General features: G+C 41.4%; 1 protein-coding gene across 2 annotated transcripts in view; it reads left to right on the forward strand.

Annotated features, from left to right (window-relative positions):
- Positions 1 to 10519: 10519 nt before the first annotated feature.
- prkcab (protein kinase C, alpha, b) overlaps positions 10520 to 26832 on the forward strand; it is a 360544-nt gene continuing 344231 nt past the window's right edge. For both annotated transcript variants that reach the window (XM_084677572.1, XM_084677573.1), the window contains exons 1-2: positions 10520 to 10728; positions 11479 to 11510. In XM_084677572.1, the coding sequence (XP_084533698.1) occupies positions 10565 to 10728; positions 11479 to 11510 (196 nt within the window). In that variant the 5' untranslated portion in view covers positions 10520 to 10564. The remainder of the gene's footprint in view (positions 10729 to 11478; positions 11511 to 26832) is intronic.

Below are 26832 nucleotides of genomic sequence, written 5' to 3' on the forward strand. Positions count from 1 at the left end.
GTTGTTGCCTGTGGATAAAGGCATTGATGTAAGAAAAATAGATTGGACGAAACTGTCTAGCACAGATCTCAATAAATATGTTAGTGATACTGATGCTTTGCTGTGTAATATTCATGTACCAAGAGATGCCTTATGGTGTCGGGATATGAACTGTAAAGATGATCAACATTGTAAAGAGTTATGTTCTTTGTATGAAGCAATTGTGGAGTCTCTTAAAATTTCGAGCAGGCCACTATATAAACATAGGACGAAAGTGTTCAATGCTAAGCCAGGTTGGAAGGACCATGTAGAAGAGCTCCATGCAGAGGCCCGAAATGCTTTTAAAGAATGGGCTGAGTCAGGTAAAAGCAGGCATGGCCCTTTATTTGAAAATAAAAAATGCACTAATGCTAGATTTAAAAATGCACTTCGCTATATAAAAAGAAATGAAAACACTATGAGGTCAGATTCACTGGCAAGGAAGCTGCAAAAAAATAATGTTAATGACTTCTGGAAAGAAATAAAAACTATTAATAATTGCAAAAAATCTCTTCCATCTAATATAGATGGTGTGAGTGGTCCTGATGAAATTTCACAGTTATGGCGGAAACAATACTATGAACTGTTAAACTGTGTAAAAGGTAATATGTTTGTAGTGGATAGTGTAGATTTTAATGATGATGTTATTGTCACTGCTGCTGAAGTCCATGAAGCAATATTGAAGTTAAGAGATAACAAGGCCTGTGGTCAGGATGATATTACAGCTGAACATGTTAAACTTGCCAGTAAGAAACTATACCCTCTGGTGGCTCTATGTTGCACAGGCCTTTTTGTTCATGGAGTGTTACCAGATTCTATGCTCTCTGTTGTGCTAGTACCAGTGATAAAAGATAAAGTGGGGAAGCTAAACAGCTCTGATAATTACAGGCCAATAGCTTTGGCCAGTGTCATGTCCAAAGTGCTGGAGACAGTTCTACTGAGTAGACTTGAGAGGTATGTCCTGTCTACTGACCACCAATTTGGTTTTAAAAGAAAGCATGGTACTGATTTATGTATTTTTGCACTAAAGGAAATTTTAGATAAATATAATAGGCAAAATTCCACAATGTTCATGTGTTTTATTGATGCTTCTAGAGCTTTTGATCGTGTTAATCATGGGAAATTGTTTTTAAAATTGTCTAAAAGTGGGGTTCCTGGTTTTTTAATTAGAATCTTGGTCTATTGGTACTCGCATCAGGCAATGAGGGTGAGATGGGGGAGTGTAACATCTGATCCCTTCCATGTTACCAATGGTGTTCGCCAGGGCGGAATTTTGTCTCCTTTTCTTTTTAATATGTATATGAATGACTTGTCTTTGATTTTAAATGCATCTGGTACAGGCAGTAGGATTGGGGACTCACTCATTAACCACCTTATGTACGCAGATGATCTGGTCATCTTTAGCCCATATAGTGCTGGTCTACAACAGCTTCTGAGAGTATGCACACAGTATGGTGATGATTTTGACATAAAATACAACGCAAAAAAGAGTAAGATCATGATTGTCAGAAGCAGAGGAGACAGACAGTCAACCTTCCCTGACTTCTATCTGTCTGGCACTGCACTTAGTGTGTGCAGTGAAATTACATACTTGGGCCATATTATGTCTAATGACCTGTCGGATGACAAAGATATCTATAGGCAGCGTCGGAAGCTGTATGCACAAGCGAACATGCTCTGCCGTAAGTTTAGTATGTGCTCTGTACCTGTGAAAATCTCACTCTTTAGAGCGTATTGTACGCCGCTGTATACTGCCCACCTGTGGTGTCGTTATAAACAAGGCAGCATTAGAAAGCTTACAGTGGCCTATAATGATAGCATGAGGCTACTGCTGAGAGCTCCAAGAAGCTCCAGTGCAAGCCAAATGTTTGTAAGTGTTGGGGTCCCTACCTGCTCTGCTGTGTTACGTGGCCTGATGTATGGATTTATGTGTAGGGCATCTGAGTCTGAAAATAACCTAATTGCAGTTTTGGCCAACCCTCTATGCAGTTCGGTCAGATTTTCTTCCAGACTGTGGAACCATTGGCGATCATGTCTGTATGCTTGGCACTGAATATTGTGAAAGGCTGTGTATTTTTTACTCTGTGTTTGTGTATTTGTTTATGTTGTTTGTATTGATATGGATCCCCCTGGGTCTGAAATAAAGAATTATATATATAACTTTGAACCAGTTTGTGACGTCTGAAGCATTGAACGTCATCAATCACGTGGCATTGTCATTTGACACAAGCCCCAAACCACTTTTTTGAAACTGTGCGTATTGGTTTTGCAACACAAGCATCGATGCGTCAGTGCCATATTTTGTGTCAATTGTCGGTTTATGCCAATATTATGATTACTCCGTTTATATGTGTAATTAGTTATGCGATTACTCAAACACGTATACATGATTCTTTTTATGAATTGTTGTATGCTCCACAGACAAAACTTGCACCATCATCCTTCTGCAACAAAATGTCGCCGTGTCTTCCTGTATCGGCCCTACTGCTGTGTTTCATTCAATCAACACATTGAATCCTAAGAAAGCCGAGTAAACGCACTCAATGATAGGCTATATCTGCTACTGATATTACTGTCCCAACTATTATCTCAGCTGTTAAAAGTATTATATTCTTGTTACGACGAGCTAGCCTACTTCTTCTTCTGTTTAACAGTTCAGCTTCTCCCGCATTGTAGGATATTTAAGATCTTAGCTTTGTTGATGCAGTTCAGCTTCCACACTGCCTCTTGAAATTCAACTATTTCTTCACAACGTTCAAACGTATTCTCCCTCATTGTATTTAAGCACTGAGCTTTGTGAGATGATGCAGTTCAGCTTCCAAACTCCCACTTTTGTGTGAATCATACATTTTTAAAATTAATTTCAGCTTAAGCTAACACAGTTACGTTGCCCTTACGTTGCCGCAACGTCACTCATTGAGTCTACATACGTTGCTGCATCGTCTTTGGCGACGTTGCGGGACCGTGCATCTGTGGGGCGCCAGTAGGTTGCCGCAACGTCATCTTGTGACGTTGCCAGTCCGTAACCGCAACGTCGTGGCAACGTTATTTTCTGACGTTGCCAGTCCGTAACCGCAACCTCCTAGCAACATAACTTTCTGACATTGCCAGTCCGTAACCGCGACGTCGTCGCAACGTTGTTTTCCGACGTTGCTAGTCCGTAACCGCGACCTCCTAGCAACGTTGTTTTGTGACGTTGCCAGTCCGTAACCGCGACCTCCCAGCAACGTTGTTTTGTGACGTTGCCAGTCCGTGACCGCGACCTACTAGCAACGTAATTTTGTGACGTTGCTAGTACGTAACTGCAACGTTAATTACTAACCTATATTTCTCAATTCTATTGCTTATATTGGGGCGGTTTATATGCAGACTTCATTTGCCCCAAATGCTACTTATTCTTGTATAATAGGCTACATAGACAACTTCAGGAGGACTATGTTTGTGTGGTGTGTAGCCTAACTCAAGCTAATCATAAACAAGGCAGCATTTCCATGTAACATTCAGTCATTTTATTTCAAACAAAGTGCCAAACAGTGAATGAACATCTTCTGCCAGTCCCCGCTACAGGTCTTGTCTGTTGGCCCTGTCAATGAAGCACAAAATAAGTTAGTGTCCTATCAACATAATTGCACGTATGAAAGGGGCTATACAAGTCATTAAAAAATCACATCTAGAATAATATACATCATAAAAAAAATATCATGGGATTCTAGTTTTTGGTCACATAGCCATGTGAAAGGTTGGATTTGGAAGCTGCAATCATCGTTCATTCACCTGACTTGTTTTGAATGGGCAGCCGGGCGTGCTTGAGTGTCTACGCTGTGAGGAGCTCCACAGCCTTCTCTCCTAGTCCCGTCTTCCACTTCATCACAGCATCTGCAATTAGAAGTCATGAACTTATTGTTAGCACCAATTTGAACGTTGAACGCTGCGTGTAAGTCATAGTTCACGGCATTTAAAAACACCTACCACGCTTGTCCATGGAACCTAAAAAATGACGTTACCAGCCGACCAAGGTACGACGTCGCGGCAACGTTGCCCACGGGTCTAAAACTAACGTAACCAGCCGACCAAGGTACAACGTCGCGGCAACGTTGCCCACGGGTCTAAAACTAACGTAACCAGCCGACAAAGGTACGATGTCGCGGCAACGTTGCCCACGGGTCTAAAACTAACGTAACCAGCCGACCAAGGTACGACGTTGTGGCAAAGTTGTCCATGGGACCAACTGGCAACATTCCCTTTATAACGTTGTTACGACGTTGTCACGACGTTGCCACGGGTCTAAAACCAGGGTTCATACACATTTTGACCAATGGATTTCCATGACTTTTCCATGCAATTTCAATGACTTTAAACGAAATTTCCATGACCAAACTTTTTGTGAAATCTCGGTGTATACGTTAAAAAGTGTTATTATAAGGCAACAACGGTACGAGCTTTCTGATTGGCTAATGGGGAGTCATGCCAGACGCGTATTGCCCATAGAGTTAATATAACTAGAGACAGCTACTTCTGTCTTCCAAGATGGCATCCCCATTCATTTCTAAGAAAAGTGCTCAGTGGCGCAGTGAGGCAAGCGAGAGCTCCTAACGGACCGCGCCATCTTTCCAGACCGACTCGTCCGGTCTTGCGTAGAAGCTTGTTCTTAGCTCCGAAACTCATGCATGCTTGCAACTAGCTGTATACGTCATACTTTGCGACAACCAGTCGCGAGCTTGTGAGCTGGAGCTAAGGCATTGCAGAAAACTGTCAGAATGTGGTAGAAGTCCGATCAAGAAGCAGATTGAGTACATGTGAACTTTACGAAAATCAATACTATTAGTACTGTAGTATTATACGTGCAGGGCCTATATGTTGTTCTTTTTGCTTTGTGTTTATAGTTTAACTGCTTATGTATTGTGTCGGATAAATAAACTTCAAACCTGAATATCTGGCTCCGTTGTTGTTCTAGCTTTGCAAAGCAAATTAAGCCTATACCTTTACTATTATAATGATGATGAGTGTTGTTTACAATTACTAGCTTATTGTCAATGCCATCGTTGTGGTGTTAACTGACTTAAAGTTCTAACAATATAACGACCATAACAATATTGACGTTATCAGACATGATTTATTCATCTTTGTCTTTGCCTCAGAATAACATGTCAACAATATATAATGAAGCCGTAACATGCCACAATATTATAATTAATTAGATTAAGCTATAATTACGTTTGTCATGCCATGTGCATAATAGCGTTCATTACAAAATGGTTAAATCTGCTTTAAAATAACTTAAATTAACTCTACAAACAACCGTCATGTATGTGCAACCATTTGTAAAACTACAATAAAGGCAGGCAGCTGTAGATTTTCAAATCCTTTCTCTTTGTTCTCATTCAGCTCAGGTAAATCAGCGATTTGCTGATGCTCCCTTTTGTGCTCGTTCATTGTTCGTATCCGCGAGCACGTTTCCAGGCAACTTTTCTTGACGTAAGCAAATAAATGGGCTGCTAGTTTACCCATTTCGGATTGGTTTCAATCTTTGCAAAAATCAGGAAAAATTATTCTATGAAAAAGCTAGTAGTATGAGCCAGGTTCGAGAATCTAACAAAAATTATTGGGGGAGATAGTTTTCGATATGTTGACTGGAGTTAATAGAATAAAAACGACCGGACGAGTCGGGTAGAAAATCGGAAATGCAATACCAACTACATCCACCGGGGCTGTTGCCTCGAGTCGAGGGGTCGGGGCTTGGTATTGCCTTCCTCAGCGGTCAATACGGCTCCGTATTGCCCTCTGACGTCATCTTCAAAATGAGCGACGAGTCAGCTGCTGAGTTTTACTATCCAGATGATGCCGAAAAGATTTGTCATCAAAAGAGAGGATGAAGACTAGACTCTTTTAATCCCTTGTGTCATTATTTTGTGTTGAAATTAAAGCCATTTTAGCAGAACCATGTTGTCTACTTTCTATCAAAAGTAATGAGTTGCTAGGCAACACATGAAACACAGCATGAGAAGACTTGACAGCTAGCTAAAATTAGCCTAGAGGTATCATTTATTTTCGTTTACCAAATGAAAAGAAGCTAAAAATGCCATATAATAAACTACTTACTAACCTCGACCGTTCGGTCATGCCGGGAAATATCAAACCTCGGCTTTGCCATATCGTTATATATACGTTCCAGCCTCAGTTTGATATTTACCGGCATGACCTCACTCTCGGTTAGTAAGTAGTTAGTATTACACAGCTGTTCGTAATACTGTAGAATGTTCCATTCACTTAAATGGGGCTTCCCAACGTTCTGCGGTGAACAATTTTTCAATATTTGAACTTGGCTATGCATATTTGACCGCCGTCAAGGGAAGTGGCCTTTTTGCCTCGGATTCGCATCTTTTGTAGCACTCGCAAGCAGTCCGGTAACTTTTCAAAGCCAGCGTACTCCATTGCTTGGCAACGTCAGCTGATTTGAAGCCTAAAGAATGTTCAACGTCTATGAAGTTCAACGTCTTTGGCAAACTATTTTTCTGCCAATCAACACAACGAATGGTAACAAATAAATTGTAAAAAGACACACTGTGTTAAGTTATTTTTTTGGCAAGTAGCTGTGTAATAAGCAGCATAATGTATAGTACGCCGGTCATAGTCGGGGAAATAAGCCCCTTCAGCCCTTAAGCCCCTTACCTCCGCAGTTAGGACTTAATTTTTTGTCACATCATCGGTTAACAACCCCTACTGCTAGGCGTAGCAGTGGACCTCGCTGTGGTGAGAAAGCCGGTTATGGGTGCTGCTGTAGATTTGATAGGAGCACCCATCACCGGCTGCTGTAGCTTTGCTAGCAGCAGCGCTCTGATGTTTGCTACCTTAGGAATGGCTAGTTAATGCCGCCTCTCCCATGATTGAAATGTTGAATGATTTTCCACCACACAACCGACATTTTGCTCGTCCCGGGTCTTTGTCTGTTGTAATGTATCTTTCCATTTGTAGCCAAGCATCGTTAAATCTACACTTTCCTGGCATTTTGAATTATCCCTTGCGCTTCTCTGAGTTACTGTTGCAATGGCCATCGAACTTTTCAGTTAGTATGAGAGCGTATGCCTGCTTATATTTTGAACGTATTTCTTTTAAAAGCATGTGAATTATTTAAAACTCAGCGTAAATGAACAACATGAAAATATGATTTTAACAACTTTCCATGACTTTTCCAAAACTTTGGAACTTTATTTTTTTCAAGCACTTTTCCAGGCCTGGAAATAACCATTTTAAAATTCCATGACTTTTCCAGGTTTTCCATGACCGTACGAACCCTGTAAAACTAACGTAACCAGCCGACCAAGGTACGACGTCGCGGCAACGTTGCCCACGGGTCTAAAACAAACGTAACCAGCCGACCAAGGTACGACGTCGTGGCAACGTTGTCCATGGGACCAACTGGCAACATTCCCTTTATAACATTGCTACGACGTTGTCACGACGTTGCCAGAAGTTAACGTCGCGGGTTACCAACTGAGCACCTACTGGCAATGTTGCCGCAACGTCATGTGTTAGCTGGGTTGCGGGTATTTTCTTATTTCTGTATTTTCATTTAAAAGAATTTCAGATTTCAGCATTCCAACGCATTTTCAGCAGGAAATGCATGTTCTAGTTTTGTTTAAAATAATTTCTTGGGGTGGCCTTTCTGCGAAAGTTGCCAAAAAATAAACCAATCCGGAAAAGTAATTGTGTCCTGTGTGTGGGTCTCAGTTCAACAGGCTACAAATATAAGACAATACTGAAAAAACTGTTTATTGTAAAGCTGATCTATTGCTTTTATATATTTATTGTCCAACATTCCCAATTATCAGATGCATGTGTGAAATAAACTGTTAAAAGGGATTTGATGATCACTAGTCTCGTGATTACGTTATTCTATGTTGTGGTCCTTCCGGTTTTATAAAAACAAACAAAGTAGCTGATATTGCCAGCCCAACAGCTCCGGCCCACAAAAAAAATTGTTAGGGAAGTTGGGTCTGGAGGGTCTCGTATTGGGGACAACTACAGAAAACCCAGAATCGGGACCGACCAATGAAATTGCCAGGGCGGGCTTTATACGATGATGGACAGATGATCAACAGTAACGTAATCAACGTCACGAAAGAGCCCTTGGGTTGAATTTGTTTTCAACAAATAACATAATACGTTGCTCTGATTGGTTGTAGGTCTATCCAATTGAGCGTAGAGGCATTTGTTTTATGAGTTCGGTTGAAACACGCTCCGTACTCAAAGCCCAACGGAGAGTTTTCAGACTCATATTCTGACTAGAATTATGAGTATGACAACGTCAGGCTAGAAGCGACAGCAACAAACTAGTGAACTGTCCAATAGACATAGGGGCTCTGTTTGAAAACTCTTAAAATGCGTCCTTCCTTCCTTTTAAGACAGCGAGGTCTGTTCGAAATGTCTTAAATCTTCTCTTCCTGTCTAATAAGATACCTTGAAAAATGTCACATAACGGAGAGCATATGAGCTGCCTTGCTGTCTTAATGGCGGCACGTATTACCCATAACTCTGTGCGCGGGGTTACCGTAAGCAACAAGTTAAACAGAATCATTTGACCGCCATTGCTCTACGTTTTTACAATTTACATTTCAGCTAAACGGTACTTGTAAATCAGCATCTGAATAAAAATGTATCGAGAAGTGGGCAGTGTAGTTGCTGAAAATGTACTTATTTTATTGATGACACTCCTAATTTGTAAATTTGCTCCGACTTTTCGATAACTTACAGTAGCTAGCATCGCCGTGCAGTGCAGACACTAGCTAGTTGCTGCGTTTTATCAAAATCCTATCAAATGAGTGAAATACAAACACAACTGTTATGAGCTATTGAGCCTATATCTAACACAAGTTTACATACAGCTTAACTTGACTTAGTGTGACAATAAACTCAATGCAATTGACTGCCGCCTGACAAAGCGCGCTAGTGCGAGCACATAAGTACACGCAGCGCGATGACGTACATCCTGTCTTAATAGGCTGTTCGAAAACAACGGTTTTTAAGATACCTTACCCCGAAGAGAGCAGTCTCGTTAGACACCTGTCTAGTAAGACATCAAGGATTAAGACAGCTGTCTAAGTTTTCGAACAGAGCCCCATGGGACTGCCGAGTCGCTTTCACTCCAAAATGGCGGACGCGTAGGGCTGCTACTGGGCGCTTGTGATGCAATGGAGCGTTCTATTGGCTTTCAGTTCTTGTCAATATAAGTTATTTGATAGGGAGTCGACAACATAGATATCTATGGTCGACAGGCTCTCCGTAGACGGGTAATACCTAGTGATGGGGGAAACTAAGCTTTTCGAAGCAACGAGCTATTTGACACAATTGTCTCGAAAAAGTATCGCTTTTTCGAAGCGTTCGATACATCTTCTCCATAGGGACATTTGCTGGTCAGTTTATGGTATGTCGACTGTATCGAGCGATGGAAGGAATCAAGTGACGTCAAGTCCTCGAGCTGCAGTCTCATAATCGTCATTGACAACTTGATAAATATAGGTTATGTGACAAATGTTTTGATTTGCAAGTGTCAAAAATATGTTATCATATATCTTGTTGTATTATAAACAACGTAACGTCTTTGCTACTTTACGTTTATGACATTTATTTTTAGGTTCTTATTACATTACCTACACAAAGTTCAATTGAGTATGGCCTCGTGGAAAGAGCGCAACCCCTCACTCAGATACAGTGAGATCGCCTCCCCTCACCCCGTTTTAGTAGAAGTATATGCTAAAAGAATATATTACTATATGACAATGTAAGCTAGCGGTGAAGGTTTTGGAACATGCTTTTGCCACCGGGAAAGGGATGGCCACATTTGAAGGCTGGTAAAACTAGAGAAAGATGTAGGCTATGTGCTTGTGTACACCTACTATCTCATATCTGTATCTATCTCTGTCTATCTAGCTCTGGCAATCTATCTGTATCTGGTTCTGTCAATGAATGTAGTGTCCGTAAATAGGCCTGTCTCCTCTTTATAACCTACGAATATTAGCGATGTCTGATGTCTTGTAAGCGTTTAAATAAAACGCCGTTTGTCTCAGCTGCTCGTGTGACGTCCAATGCTTCGGACGTCACTTCGACACTTCGACTCTGATCACGTGGTTTTTGCCCATTTGAAGCCACGCTCGACACGTTTGTATCGGTACAAATTGTTTCGAAAGGTCGATACCGCTTCGTGAGCACGGTATCGAGCGTAACATCACTAGTAATACCTTAAAATGTATTCAAATGCGCGATTACTGAATTCATCCACATGATGGCGTAATTGACCTCTACAAATACCCACGGTCCAGCTTTTCTCACCTTTTTTTCAGCTCTTTAGATGTATTGTATTGACGTCACTTGAAAATGAAAAAGAAGCGCTCAACAGTTGCGCCAGCAAAGGGAAGCCCGCGGTCCAGAGGCTTGAGTGGTTCTCCTGCGTCTGTGGGCTTGCAGTTATCATAACGGTGGAACTCACGACGTGTGCATTGGAATTGTCAGAAATACATGCAAAAGGAGCGTGCACTTTTTTGTTGTTGCCATGGCTGATCTTTTGCATTACAACGATTCTGCTGCAGTTGGAAACCGTTTCGCCCGCAAAGGTGCTCTGCGGCAGAAAAACGTTCATGAAGTGAAGAACCACAAATTTACTGCCCGTTTTTTTAAGCAACCGACATTCTGCAGTCATTGCACAGATTTTATATGGTAAGCAAATCAAGTAGACATCAGAAGCAGAGGTAAAGTTGAAATGCTTCATGGTACTGTACTGGGCAATGCTCAGAATATCCACTTTTTTACATCTTCATTTAGTCTTGTTTCGTAGCCTATGCCAATTTAGTAGTTTGTAAAACCATGCTTATTGTGGATAGCAGCCTATAAATGGAAGATACAAACCTTCACATTTAATGTCACCAGTCAACGGCGTAGGCCTACTGTCGCTTTCCTTTCAATTTACAACAGGTTGACTAATTTACCAAGAGAAGTCTTGAAAAAGTTTTGTATTGTTACAGATTTGTTATTTTTCATCACTGTGAAAACTACCAGAATATGTTTGGTTGTAAGTAGACAGGAAGAAACATTTGTCAATTTTTTTTTTAGATTAAATAAATCATCTATTGTATTATATATATATATAATATATATTTTTTAAAGATAGGCTAGCCTCTTTCCTAATTTGCTACAGAAACTGACCAATATCTTAGGGTACTTTACATTCACTTAAATAATTAGGTCTTGCGCACCTTTCAGAACCGAAGTCATTGGGCTGACAGTTAAAATATGTCCTCATTTGGACAAGGGTTATCTGATGCACTATTGACGTTGATTCTTCATGTCAATGAAAAGTGCCAAGATGGTTTTATTAGGAAATATTGGAACAAGCTAACATCTTTGGTCAATGGAATAGAGAAGCTACTGTTGTGCAGTCCCTGACTGTTCCCTTATTTCTTTTCACAGGGGTTTTGGTAAACAAGGATTTCAGTGCCAAGGTAAATCCAGTTCAATACCAAACCTAATGTGTGTGTGTTTGTGTGAGAGAGAGAGAGATTGTGAGTGAGTGTGTGTGTGTGCGTGAGAGAGAGAAAGACATTGAAAACAGCTGTTTGATGACCAATGTACATCATAATTGTAAATAAATATGTGGATACCTATTCAAGTAGGCCAGGGATGCAGACCTGATTAGCAGATGCTCAATGATATGTAATGATAATAATCAATGTAATAAGAACAGGTTGACCACGTATCACCTAGGCTAAGGCCTTACCATAGCGGCCCGGGTTTGATTCTGGCACGGGGCATTTACTGCATGTCATCCCTACTCTCTCTCCCCTACCTTTCCTGTCACTCTCTTAAAAAAAAAAAGTGCCACCAAAGCTTGTTCAGAGGTGTGGTAATGGTCAAGTGGCTGGCTGGAGAGATTTACCATGCTCACAAGACAAATATTTATCTTCATACTTAATTTTATGTAGCACCTGTCTGTTCAAAAGCCAGAGGACTGTAGGAGTATAAACATATTCTGTAAAAATACTCATCAGTGCAGTGATGCAAGAAGCCCTATGTAAATTAATGATGGGCATCAAAGTTAGCCATTCCACCGGTTGATTGGTAAAACCCATGTGATACTACATGAGGCTGCAGTGTGGATAAACACAAGTGTTTTAATCACTAGTGGTGTGTCATGTTTCATGATGTAGCCTACGCTGCAACACAATTTTGTATCATTTTGACACTGCAGAATTAACTTGTTTTATCCAATAAGAATGTGTTGCAGGACTGAAACGTTGTTGTGAAAGTATTACAAATCATGGATGCTCAAAGCCAGCAAGTCCAAAAGCATGCTGCAAGTAGAATAGTTGGTTTTTACTTTTAAAACCCTCACAGCCCCTCTCATCACCTCTTTGTGTTGAAAGAAAACATTTAAACAAAATCTACCAGTTCTACCAGTACCTTTATATTTGGGTAGCCTTCAGAGGGACCTTTGTTATACAGTACATAGTACTCTGTGTCATTGCATACAGTACATTTTCTGCTTCCAAACGGCACTATCCATGGCAGAAAATATAATTAATCTAGTTTTCCACACAGATGTCACAATTAATATGTTAACATATGAACTTAGAAGTACTTTAAGGCACCTGTGAGACATTTCAAGTGTCTCACAGGTGCTGACTAGTCATGGAATGTGACCATGTTGCCAACAAAATACAGCACATTGTTTTGCTCTCCCATTCTGTATTGTCCGATTGTACATAATTGAGTTATTTATGTTAGAGCACAAAACACTTATGTGGAGCCAAGATAATAATAATAACAACAAAATCAACAATAATTTCATAATTTGGCACACCCCATGTAGTAGTTTGTTAGCTGTAAGCAGTTCTTTGTTGAAGTGTAGATATGTTGTAATTCAATAAAAATACAAAATACAAATTCACAATAAGCTGAATAGTCTCTGAAATATGTCTGCTGAAGGGCAGCTATGAGCAGATTTTTGTTCAACCTCATAAAGCATCCCCTAAAATGTACACCCAGTTGCCACTGTCTCTGCCAGTATTACATTTCTCCCAAGAAACCTAATACTCTAGCTGGTAGCTGCGAGGAATGAAAAGTTTGTGAGAGAGGAAAGCGATAAATAAAGTGAAATATATCACGATAAACAACGAGATGTGGTAGAGGTAACGGTGAAAGAATGCAGGGTCAAACAAAAATAGAGGGACAAAAACAGAAAATTAGGGGGAACTCTAATAGTATACAGAATTGGATGATAAAAAAAAGGGATAGCCCAGCCCTGCTCCCTCTCACCTGCAGAGGTCACAGGCCTACGTCTGAGCCGTTGGCATCTGGGTGCTTTTCTATTGCCAATGATTGTCACATTGCTGGGTCACATTACAGAGTGATGTACTGCTTGCGGGCCAAGTCTGAGGCCTTAATTGTCAGTCCCCACTGTGTGTTCCCAGTTCCTTCTGTCCATCCACACTGTCACAGATGCCCGCTAACACAATGTTTGTTTCATGCTACAGTTTGACAGCAGACTGTGTTTAGCTCACAGTAGAAGTAAAAAGAACATGATTAAAGCAGCTCGAAACTCACTTATGCAAGACAGAGATGGTTATGACTGGTGGAGGGGACTAGTCAAAATGTTGACTAATAAAGGCATTTAAAGTTGTGTTGGAGCTGGTGATACGCGTCCCTGAACACAGTGGAAACAGACTGATGAGAGAGGAGATGTTTGTTCTTGGACGTAGAAAGAGCTTGTTGTTGGAAGCGTATTTGGAATGCAGTTTTCCATGTTTTGTCTGGCAGTGGGTTTATCCCTTGAGATGGGGTTTCACTCTCTCGTTCTCATTCTCTCTTTTCTTTTCTCTTTCTCCATTTCTCTCTGTTCTATATGGAATGTATGGGTGATGGCTTTTCTTTCTTTTGGGTTTATGTGCATGTGTGTCCCAGCGCATATGAAGGTTGACGGGTGTGTTTCTGTATGTGGTACATTGTTTTAGAGCATATGAAACACAGTGTTCCAAACCCTTGAATTGAGACTCATTCTCATTGTCAGACCTTTTGGAAACAATCCACGTAGAGATTTCCATCCACACTTCCCCACCCTAACCACTTAAAATGATACTCTACAATGGAATTGAATAGAACATCTGAATTGACAATAATCTGTATTGATATGTGGCACGCCGCACATTATGTGACGGGTACACATTGTTAATGTGTAACGGGTGTGAACCTGTGAAACTCACTCCTCAGGTATGTAACAGGCCATCCATGTCAACGAATAGCTAGCTTTTCTTTGGCGTAGTTGGTAATGGTCACGCTTGGCAAGTCGGAGGTCGTGCGTTCGAGCCCAGTGAGTGGCGAACGGCCTTGTTGTGACGGAACGTGGCTACAGCTGTTTCATACCCGTCACATTGGTGCCGTGACCCGGATTCACAAGGTTAGCATCAGCTAACCGCCGGAGTGAATTTCAGAGGGGTGAATGTAACGGGTGTGAACCTGTGAAACTTACTCCTCAGAAACTCTGTCCAGGAATTGGCTAAGCCGAATGCCAGCAATTGGTTATGGCAGATCAGAGTGGCTCAGACAGATCCAATAGTTTTAAACTTCAACAGAGTACCCGCCTACAAGGAAGTCAACGCTTTTCAATGGAGCGAGGCCACACTCTCTGTACAAATGAAATGTACAAGAGTCTGGTTAGGACCAGGCTATGCCCCCGGTCACTTTAAAATAAAAACTATGTGTACATTAAAACACTAAGTGCATTAAAAGACTGTGTGCAGACTCCCCATCGTATTTCACTCAACTACTTTTGTGGCTAAAGGCCAGAAATCGAAGGATTTTACATAATGGACGACGAGAAATTAATCCTAGAAATTGAGCAACACTACTTGTATGACACCCCAAATAGCCTACACAAATTTGTATCTCGTGAACAATACAGCTGCCTTGCAGATCCCCTCGTCTGAAATGCCAACTAAACCTGGTTGCGTTGCAGCCGTAACGCGCAGTTGTTGTGTGTGTACGTCTATAAATGTGTGTAGCTACTTTAAGTGTGAATATGCATTTGTGGGTATGTTTTGTGTGTGTGTGTGTGTGTGTCTGTGGGCGTATCTACCTGTGTGTGTCTGCATTGCATTTGTGGGTCTGCTTTATGTGTGGATCTTCTTTATGTGTTTCCCTTAGTGTTTGTAGCTATCTCACATGTATGTCTGCTATCCATTTGTGGTTCTGGTTTATGTGAGTCCATGTGTGTGTATCAGTGTTAGATCACTCACTGCCACAGTGACAGGGATGTTGTGCTCTGCTTCTCCTCTCAGGCCCCCTGGCCTTTGAAGTAGAGCGTCTGTGGCCATGGTAGTGCCATCTGGAGAGTAGCGCCATGGGCTGGCAGAAGAGGGGGAATGTAAGAGTGGAACAATGTCTGGGCTCAGGAGAGAAAGAGAGGAGAGAGGGATGGGAGCATGGGAATGATGGGAACAGAAGAGGAAAGAAATAGGCTTGAAAGAGTCTAATCTAAACATGAAAGCAGGGGAGTGAGAGATAGAGAGAGAGAGAGCTACTGGTCCTGCGTGTGTGAAAGTGAATACATTGTAGTGCCCTCCTCCAAAATATGTCTGTGAGATGTTGGCAGAGGTGACAGTCTGACTACTCAAGCCAGATGAAAGAGGACAGAATCCAAACAGCAGTAGGTATTATTTCTGGCTTCTGAGGAATTGAAATCACAAAGGGTTTATGTGACTTCTTGACATCTCTGGTTCAAGTACTTTTCTCTCAGATTCTTGTTCTCATATCTTTTTATTAGCTGGAACTGTTTGATTTGTAGGTCTTCAGGGATCAGGCAGCAAGCAATCACCAAGTAGGATTTAAGGTCTTGCTGTGTGATGTATAAAGGATGGGAGTAAAGTGCTGTTAGGACTGTGTATGCGTGTGTGTGTGCATGCACGTGTGAGTGTGTGTTCTGTATACTCTAACGTACATCAACCGGCCAACTGAACAGGCTCAAACTGATCAGATTACATGCCTTGTAGCAAGGTTCAAGGAACATCTGTATTTCTGTAACTGCCTCACTAAAGCTTTGCCTAAAATCATAGCATGAGTTAAAAACATATGCATACTGTATTTCTAACCAGCGACACATTGATTTGCAATCAAGTGCCAATGAGAATGTTTATATGAATACGTTTAGTGTAGGTTGCTTTGCTGTCCAGGACATTTAGTGTCCTGTGGGTAAAATCATGTACGTGTTATTTACCGTGACGAGGGGTGACACATACCTACAACCAGGCTCTAATGGCAGAGTATGAAGAGAGCCAATCACCTCCATTGCCCAGCACAGAGCTATGGACCTCATTAACCAATCAAGGAGCAAAAGTGAGGGGGTGGGTGAGAGTGGGATACGGCAGAGCTCTGTGCCTATGACGGGGAAGAACAATAAACATCTTACGTAATGCCACAGTGAGACGTGAGGCTTCTTCTGCTGTCTCCTGAGGAGTCCTTGTGTTTTGAAGTGTTGGTTTCTTCATTAGTTTGAACAGATTATCATTAGCAAAATGTAGAGATGTTCGAGGCTTCTTGTTATTTTGAATTCTAGTTAACTGATAACTAGAAGCTGTCTCTCTTTCAGCCAAGAGAGACAGCTTGCTAAACTATATAAGTCATATTTGAAGACACTTGTGTGAGTCAGAAAAGCCATTAGTTTAAAAGTCCATTCAATTTTTCTCCAGTTAATTGTGCACTTTATTTATCCTATCAGTAATGAAGAGGGTAATGAATACAAAACAACCATTACTCACTCCATATTGTAAACCCTAGATACGTTAATTTGGCTGAAATTACAATATCTAAACATGATGAAAGCTCAGCCACTGCTCAAGTATCAAAGTGTGAAGCAAATATACGGTACCATAGCAAACTGGACTGTAGCACAGTTTCCTTTCTTTGGTTAATTTCATTTGTAGAAAAAGTGTTTTCTTTCAATTAATATATTTTTTAAATCTTTATCGTATCAGACCTAGACTGTTCTAGAAATACGCCTCTTCCACGTTCTCAGACTTTGTTTGGAGCAAACTTGTAGGCCCACTGACCATACGATGTCAACAAAATTGGCACGGTTGTACATATTGTAGGGCAAGGATGGGCAATTAATTTTCCCGGAGGGCCACATGAGAAATTAGGACTGTTGTGGCAGGCCGAACCAATAGGCTGAAATTAATTCTGAACTTAATTCTGCTTAATATTAATTTGATTACTGAACAGTAAATTATATGGTTTTCAGTTGCTACTGGTAATAGTACATGTGACAATAAGGCTATGAAAATATTAAATTAAATTTTTTACATACTTTTAAACCTTAACAAAAATACATATGATGTATGTTAAAGACCAGCAATTGAATAATTTTATACAAAAGCAACAAGTGCTTTTGATGTTTTCCAGTTCAGTTCAGTCTTCCTGAGACAAATCCAAAGTCTGTCCTGGGCTTGAACACGTGCATTGAAGTCTAGTTGAATGTCTGAGGTAGATGTGCGAAGTACAGCTGACAGGTGATCATCAGGGTCTGCAGCTTAAAGGTCAAATTATATGCTGTTTTTGGATGCTTTTATATGGCCATTAGTTGTCCCCTAATACTGTATCTTAAGTCTCTTTCCCGAAATTCAGCCTTGGTGCACAATTACAGCCACTACGAGCAGTCCCACAAAGAGCGTTCCTCAAGACGCACTATTTCTGTGTATGTAGGTTTAAATTAGTGCTGTCAGTTTAACGCGTTATTAACGGCGTTAACGCAAACCCAAATTAACGGCGTCAATTATTTTATCGCGCGATTAACGCTCTTTTTGGCCTAGCAAACTTTGTAGTTTTTTTCACAAGCTGTTGCAACAACTACCGACGTTAGAAAAACTACAACACCACACCGGATCTAGCTAGACCGGAAACAAAACAACAGGCACGCCAAACACTCGTTTGGCTTGCGAGCTGGCTAAAGACTAACGTTTTGAGTGGATGACGAGCGCGAGATGCCGAAATGGATGCCAATAAGATTCTGAATGGAAAGTTTGCTTTTAAAAAGTTGCCAAATGGTTCTATTGACAAGACCAGTGATCTGTGTGTTTTGTCGTTGTAAACTGAGCTATCATCGCAGCACGTCCAGTCTGAAATACCACTTGATGGCCAAGCACACAGCTGATGCGAATTCTCTGCCCCCTCGTCAAAGCCAGGCGATTGCAATGTTGTTTTCAATTTTAAAAAAAATTGCACAAAGCAATCCGAACCACTTTTCTATGTTGATAAGAGCATTAAAATTTGAAAAAAGATTGGGACAAAAAGAAATCAGGGACATTTAGAATAGATAAAAATGTGCGATTAATTGTGATTAATCACGAGTTAACTATGACATTAATGCGATTAATCGCGATTAAATATTTTAATCGTTTGACAGCACTAGTTTAAATGCTAATGAGGAGGAGAGGGGCGGCACCATGCGCTAATGTTTACAATGGATGTATCCTAATGGCTCGTAACACCATTGCTGTAAGATGCCTAGAAATTGCCCATTCTCATTTGATCACCCTGGTTTGCAGAGGTGCACACTCATAGTCATTTCAATGAGGGGAAAGGAGGATATTGCACGCGCCATCACACCAACAGCAGAACGGTTATCCAAATAACAAAGAAGTGTACAAAACTTGCGTTACAGCATGTGTATTCACACATATACTTGATGCTATCTACCTTTACATTAGCAAGCTAGGTAACCATATACAGTAAAGCAACAAAATGATGTAGCGTTCGTTAACTTACTTGTCTGAGGTTTGGAGCTGGACCAAGGATAGTCAGTACTGATCCAGAATTTAGTTTTAGCAAGGCCAGCTTTGTATTGGCTCAAGTTGAGGAAACAGTCGTGGCTGAAATGTTTGGCGCAGACATACAAAACTTTGGGAAGTTGAATTTTTTATGAAAATTAAGACACTGGGTCTTCAGAGGCTTAGATGAAGGAACTGTAAAAATTAGGGCTGTGAAATGATTAACATTTTAATCAAATTAATCACAGGTTTCTGTGGATTATTCATGATTAATCACATATTACCGATTTTCCGAATTTTTGTCGTTAGTGTGCGTCTTTGATTTTGTGTGTGCTCAAGCACTCCTAATATTTTTTTAATATTTTCTTAAATATATAGTTTATTATCATTTGATGCTGGTAGTTCATGCAGAAAGGGACATCCTTAGTTTTTTCATTCAATATTTTGCATAATAATACATACATGTATTAATTGTTATCCAGTGAAATTAGAGATTTATATTAGCAAGGGGGTTTACGTTTAGCACTTTTGCAAGGCACTGTATTCATGTCACATTCTCATTGGGGGCTGAGCACCCCTAAAGGTCTGATTCTAGAATCGCCCCTGCGACGCACCATATAAGCTTGAGTTTAAATACATTATTTAATGTGACATTACGTACTGTACATGCAAGTCTTAGCTAAATGACTTAAATGTATGATGCACTTTTCGATCAGTCCTCCGACACCACAACACGATACTTGCCGAGTATAACAGCGCAACAGCTCAAACACAGGCAGGGATACAGTAGCAACGCTAATGCTAAATAAGTATTTAGCTGCTAGGCTCCATGACGCCGGGTAAGAAGGGCTCGTGAAACTGCTCACCAAAAGAACGAAGGGGCACCCACTTGTCTGGAACCCAGCGAAAAATATCAGAGTGTGCATATCACTTTGGTTTTATTGGATGTTCCATCTTAGTTTTTTGGAACACGAACTTATCATCCAGAAGTTGCAGATTGGGTGGAATTGTGGTAATATTACGTTAAATGCGTTAAACAAAAATAACGAATTAATCCTGTAATTTAATCATAACGCGTTAACGCGTTATTTTTCACAGCCCTAGTAAAAATACTTTTGTTTTTCTTTGTACATCCAAACTGAGCAAATGTAATGCTTTGTTTGTCTGCAAGCCATGATGTCTCTCAAGGATAAAAACACTTGTACGATCGCAGCTCAGTTTCTCATGGGCAGGCCAGATTATCTGGGCGGGCAAAGCAGAGAGAGGGGAGGTAACCTTTTTCAGAGATTTTCAGACCGAGCTTTTGAGCTTTCATTTTCTCAAAAGGCGTAGAAGAATACCCAGGGCTCGAAATTTACACTCATAGTAATGTTAAATAACCTTCTAAAGTGAAGTTTTCATGTCATGTGACCTTTAACTAGCAAACCATCAGCGTCCCGCGCCCACTCTGCATCAGTCAAGTTCTTGTATTTGTCCGCATGTTTAGTCTTGTAGTGCCAATCATGGGCGTCGCCACAGTATAACTTGGGGGGGTCACGTCCCCCCACTTAAAAAAAAAAATTGCAATCAAAATATTAGTGCGTGACTGGTCTACTAGTCCAGCGTTCTTTCCATTGCTTCACAATCAATTCCGTTCCACTTTATCAGTAGGCAAATACCCATAGCAATAGAAATCCACTCTGCTAAGTTAGAGTTAAAGTTTTCCCTTCAGTGGCCAAAGCACCCTTATGAGACATTGTCTGACTATAATAGGATTAAGTCACAAAGATCCTTCTGCAAACATTTTGATTATAGCTAGGCAATACCATACTTTATATACCCATTACAAGTGGAACAGCACTTGTTGATTTCTTAAGGCCAGGTAGGCCAACTTTAGGCAATAACCCAGTTTTTTGTTCAGTTTGTCAATTTGGATATTTTTTTATATTTTGCTTCTGTAACCAGTACATTTTCATAACATGCCACAAATATTGCCCAAAAATGTATATTATTTTTTTTTAAATGATTTTATACAACCTTTGCCGAGTAAACAAAACCTTAAATCATGGTCTGTTACAATCTTTTATAGAAAATTGTCTCAGCAAGTTAAGAAATAACTTCAATGAATTGTACATGGTTGGAAAGCTTATTTTCTCAAGTAGCCTATATGGCTAGCCAAATCATATATTGCTATTTACTTTTAATTTTTCCAGTAACATTCGCTAGGTTATGGCCACTACACATTTATTGTATGGCTAGCGAGTGACTGCCAACCAGCATTTCAACGTTGAATGTCAATTGTGTGCGGGGTAAACTAGACTACTGTAGCTAGGCTAGTACTGTATGCAGCTAGCACAGAAGAAAGTTAGCTAGGTTACGTAGCTAGCTAAAGTGACAAGACTGAATTTAACACACCAGGGACACCGACAACCTCGGCAACCCTGCGCCAGGTATATATTTTTTGTTAATGTCTCTTTAATCGTACAGAGGCATATAAAACAAGACTGGGTGTGTAGACACATATATGAGATAAGTTTCTCCTACATCTTGAAACCTAGAAAATGTTTACCATGACCAACGGTTGCTACGTTACAAGAAACAAGAAACCAATCCGATTGGCCAACGCTAGCGTTTTCACGGTCCTCATGTACATAAGGTTGAGAAAATCCAACTTTCAACGCTCCGTTCGCCTTCCCACAATGCCCTATGCGAGCGTCAACGCTCCGCTCGCCTTCCCACAATGCCCTACGCGAGCGTCAAGGCCTGGTTTGAATGAATTGGAAGCCAACGCCCCGCTCTGCCCGCTCCGCTGCAGAGTGAACGCACCGTTATGCTTTAGCCTGGACCTAACCAGACTTTCGTACATTTCATTTGTACAGAGGGTCTGGGATCGCTCCATTGACAAGCGTTAACTTCCTTGAGGGCGGGTACTCTGTTGAAGTTTAAAACTATTGGATTTGCCCAGAGCCACTCTGGATCTGCCATAACCAATCGCTAGCGTTCGCCTTAGCCAACTCCTACACTACTAACGGAGCGAGCTGCAACATCAAACTTTTCCCGACCTCGTGGGGAGGGTTAGGGCCACAACATCATGGCCACCAGCAAAGCAAAGATTGTTCTTGCTCTGGCTTTAACTTCTGAATATTCGGCAGCGTTGCCACAACGTACTGAATGGCATCGCTCGCTTCTTTCTCTGCCGCCATTACTGAACTACAACTTAAACTAGCGCACAACAGCAACGTCATCGTTCTCAGCCACTCCCTCTGTTCACTGATTGAACCAACAAAAATGTGGTTTACAAAAACCGACTAATATACCAAAATCCCAAAACTAGTACAGAAGCTAAATGAAAATTGAGTGGAAGTACGTAGGAGGGCAGAGCCAGGCTACTTATACTTACCCAAAGCTACTGAATGGCATTCAAAAACTCCACAACCAACCTCAGGAATTACATTGAGGTAAATTAAGATTAATCCCATGAGCCGCAACGTTAATGTTTAGTTATCATAATCAGAATAAACATAAATATTTTCGACACAACCCCTTGTCCTTGGTCATGGTGGCCACAGCACTTAAAAGAATAAACTTCACCATTCTCAAAATTCTGACCCTTTGCTTTTTATAAACAGCATTTACTTGTACTTTCAATACTTAAAGGGGTCATTGACTGTTTTGGGGGGGTATTTTACACTGTTCCTTAAGGTCTCCGAATAGGGTATGAAACATTGGTTGGGCTGAAAATGGCCCGGGTGCTGTTTTATACCTTTTATGGTATGCTCATGAATATATAGACGAGCTGCGGGCTGATTGGTTGGTTTTCAACGAGTGAAGATGTGGAGCAAAAACGCAACACGGCCAATAGCACTCACTGAAACATCGAAGGTGGAGACTTGAAATAAAAAACGTGCAAATAAATCTATTGTGTTTACACAACACTGTTTTCAACAGATTGATTTGATATAATTTTAAACTAGAGCGGTTACAATGTCTGGGGAAATTGTAGGGTGTGCTTGCTTACTTGCGTTGGTTGCAGGGGTCCGTATTTCAATTACATTTCTGTATATTTTATATAAAAATGCATAGCCTACTTATTATTTATAAAGATTACAAAGATTTAAAAGCATATTTTTTTCTGCTCATTTACAACTCAAAATACTAAGAGTGAAGAGCATAATGAAATAGTTACTCATTTCCCCCGCAACAGGGAATGGTGTTCAGCAACCTCATAGTTGAATCAAAAAGAATACATTTGGCAGAGAATTGACTGAATCTCTATGACTTAAACGTCATTGTACGTTTTTCCCTTCTCGTAATATTTTCAGGCATTTAGCCTACTCATATTGCATTCATTCAATAATAAAGAACCCCCTTTGAAGCTTATTTTAACAACAACGTTACCAGCAGCTATCTCAGAAGGAATCGTGATTCAAATAGTACCATCTGCTAACTGAAAATATGCCCCCAAAAACGTAAATAAGCTTGACATTTATTTGGGGGGAAATCACTCATTCATAAAAATGTCAGTGGTAGCGATCATTGTCAGTAAAAAGGCAAAATGCGATATAGCCCTGCTGTGTGGAGAAGCTGCCCTGGTAAATTGTAGGCTACAACTACTACTACAGTAGACTGTCTTGGTAGCAATTGTGTTGGTTGAATTCGATTTAACGTTACTTTTGTTGTACGTTCTAGGCTGAAATTAATTATTTTCATGAACAGATTGAAGTTTAGGCTGTGGCAATGAAGTTCAGGTTAGTAGTCACTAGTCAGATAGTTTCACCTATTGAAAGACTTTTGATTTAAGTAATGGTAGTGCCGAACATGTGCCGTTTGACTTCCTACGTAGGCTACTGTACTGTAAACAGCTGTGGAGATGGTTTTTTTTTAGCTACTGTACTAGACTAGGCTACTACAGCGTTGCAGTGAGCTACACTGGTTTGAAACCACAGGTAATGATAATTTCACCAACAAATCGTTTACTTATAATCTAATGTCATAATAAATCCTACAACGAAAATGTAATTGTGAGGAATGTTTATTTTAACGATTGAAATCAGATGCATCATAGACCGCTGTAGTATGTGTTGCCCGGACAACAGAGGCTAATGTCATGATGCCGATGCTTCAGTGAAATAGTAGACTACTGTTTCCGAAAGTAGATATAACTACTTCCTTATATCAGCTTATATTGTTTTTCATATCACAAAGTAAAATTAGTAAATAGTTATCACCCTGTCCTATTTGCTTGTGGCGTTTCTGCAGCTCCCTTGCAGTAAAGCAGTTAGCCTAGCTATCTCCCAGAAGTTAACGAGCTGCTAAACTAATGTTCTGCTAGAGGTAGTTACGCGATATTTGACGTCAGTAGCGTCAGTGACTGTGGCTAGCAAGTTAGCCACCGTTAGCTTCACTTTTGCCACAAAAACTTAATTAAAACCTAAACCGTGCAACGGTACATAAATCCCAATAGAACCAATGCAATCGCGACCAAGACAAACCTTTTGACATCGACGTTGTCTATGTAGTCCAAATTTTGACTGAGCCTTAGGGGCGTGAAAATAAACAATAATAACTAGAAAAGCCTGTTCCTGCAAAACAGCAGTGAGAATGCGGAAAACCTGAATGAGGCTAGCTGACCATGCTAAAAAAGCTGAAAATAGTAAGAATTTTGTAGAAAGTTATAAGCTGAATGTCTTGTGAACATTTAAAAGGTTGAATGGTGTCTCTTTCTGAAAGTATGCTGAAGTAGTTAAGTTTGAAAGAGGAGGACTGAAAGTATGCTGAAGTAGTTAAGTTTGAAAGAGGAGGAAGCTTTTTTAATGATATGAAAGGATTTACCATTACTTTTAAAGGGAGAATAATTTGCACAAAAACCTTAACTTTTTAAAAAGTATAATAGAGAGAAATACCAAAACACATAGCACACATCTCCTGAAGGAACTGAACGTTTTTTTTTTTTTAGAATTTTTTTTTTTTATTGCTGAAAATACAGAAATTAGAAAATACCCGCAAGCTGAAAGCTGAAATGAATTTCAAAAATGTGTGAGTCACACAAAAGAGGCAGTGTGGAAGCTGAACTGCATGATCTAACAAAGCTAAGAGCGAAAATAGCCTACAATGAGGGAGAAGCTAAAAGTTGAACTGTTAAACAGGAGAAGAAGTAGGCTAGCGAGTCATAACAAGAATATTATCGTTTTAACAGCTGAAATTATAGCCATACCATTGAGTGTATTTACTCGGCTTTCTTAGTAGGATTCAAACATACAGCAGTAGGGCCGATACAAGAAGACACGGCGACACTTTGTTGCAGAAGGATGATGGTGAAAGTTTCGTCCGTGGAGCATACAACGATTAATAAAAAAGAATCATGTAGACGTGTTTATTGAGTAATCGCATAAATAAGCACAGCTAGTTCTGGCAGGGCAATCGGGCAGCGTGTCAGTCAGTGATCGGGGACGTAAGGCGTCTTACTCCATCTTCCTTACTCCACCCACTACCACACCCATGTTAGCAGCGCATATCCATTGGGCCACGTCCGATAAGGCGTCTAAGACGCGCGGATATGCACACACTCACACCGGTCGTTGTATGATCAGTGCTGCTGCCACCCTCCACCGTCCCCTTCTCCCCCATGCTGTCCCCCATGCTATGTCTATCCAACAGGGGGACTATATCTCTATTGAGTGCTTCCCTTAGATCATCCACTCCGCCAAAGTAAATCTACATGTCCATGTCATGTAACAATAAATGCTCAAATCTAATACGCCCCTCCTTGAGTCACCACCTTACCGCGGTGGAGGGGTTTGCGTGTCCTAGTGATCCTGGAAGCTATGTTGTCGGGGGCTTTATGCCCCTGGTAGGGTCTCCCAAGGCAAACAGGTTCCAGGTGAAAGACCAAACAAAGCGTGGCTCAAAAAACCAACCATGAAGAAACACAACAATGATTCTCAGTTGCCCCTGCCCGGAAGCGGGTCACCGGGGCCCCCCCCTGGAGCCAGGCCCGGGGGTGGGGCTCGATGGCGAGCGCCTGGTGGCCGGGCCTTTTCCCATGGGGCCCGGTCGGGCACAGCCCGAAGAGACAACGTGGGACTCTCTTCCAGTGGGCTCACCATCTGCAGGAGGGGTCATGGGGGTCGGGTGCAGTGTGAGACGGGCGGCGGCCGAAGGCGGGGGCCTTGGCGGTCCGATCCTCGGCTGCAGAAGCTAGCTTTAGGGACGTGGAATGTCACCTCGCTGGCGGGAAAGGAGCCTGAGCTGGTGCGCGAGGTAGAGAGTTTCCGGCTAGATATAGTCGGCCTCGCCTCGACGCACAGCACAGGCTCCGGAACCAGTCTCCTTGAGAGGGGCTGGACTCTCTTCCACTCTGGAGTTGCCCTTGGTGAGAGGCGTCGAGCTGGGGTGGGAATACTTGTTTCCCCTCGGTTCGGTGCCTGTACATTGGGGTTCACCCCGGTGGATGAGAGGGTAGCCTCCCTCCGCCTTCGGGTGGGGGGACGGGTCCTCACTGTCGTTTGTGCTTATGCACCAAACGGCAGCTCAGAGTACCCACCCTTTTTGGAGTCTCTGGAGGGGGTGCTGGAAAGCGCTCCTCCCGGGGATTCCCTCGTCCTCCTGGGGGACTTCAATGCTCATGTGGGCAATGACAGTGAGACCTGGAGGGGCGTGATTGGGAGGAACGGCCCCCCCGATCTGAACCCGAGTGGTGTTCTGTTGTTGGACTTCTGTGCTAAACACGGCTTGTCCATAACGAACACTATGTTCAAGCATAAGGGTGTCCATATGTGCACCTGGCACCAGGACACCCGAGGTCTGAGTTCGATGATCGACTTCGTAGTCGTGTTGTCGGACTTGAGGCCGCATGTCTTCGAACTCAACCAACAAAATCATACTACAGCTTGCGGTTGTGATGAACATAAGGTCGGAACTGACCTCTTTTCAGCAACAGCTTCATAGCAAATCCTGCTTTACAGGTTTTTAAAACCGTCCTTGGTGAAATGGTTCGAGCAAATGTGTAATTGAGGGTCAAACTGCACAG

The sequence above is a fragment of the Hypomesus nipponensis genome, chromosome 17 (assembly GCF_054491055.1).
Source record: "Hypomesus nipponensis isolate SF chromosome 17, ASM5449105v1, whole genome shotgun sequence".
In the NCBI taxonomy this organism is placed as follows: domain Eukaryota; kingdom Metazoa; phylum Chordata; class Actinopteri; order Osmeriformes; family Osmeridae; genus Hypomesus; species Hypomesus nipponensis.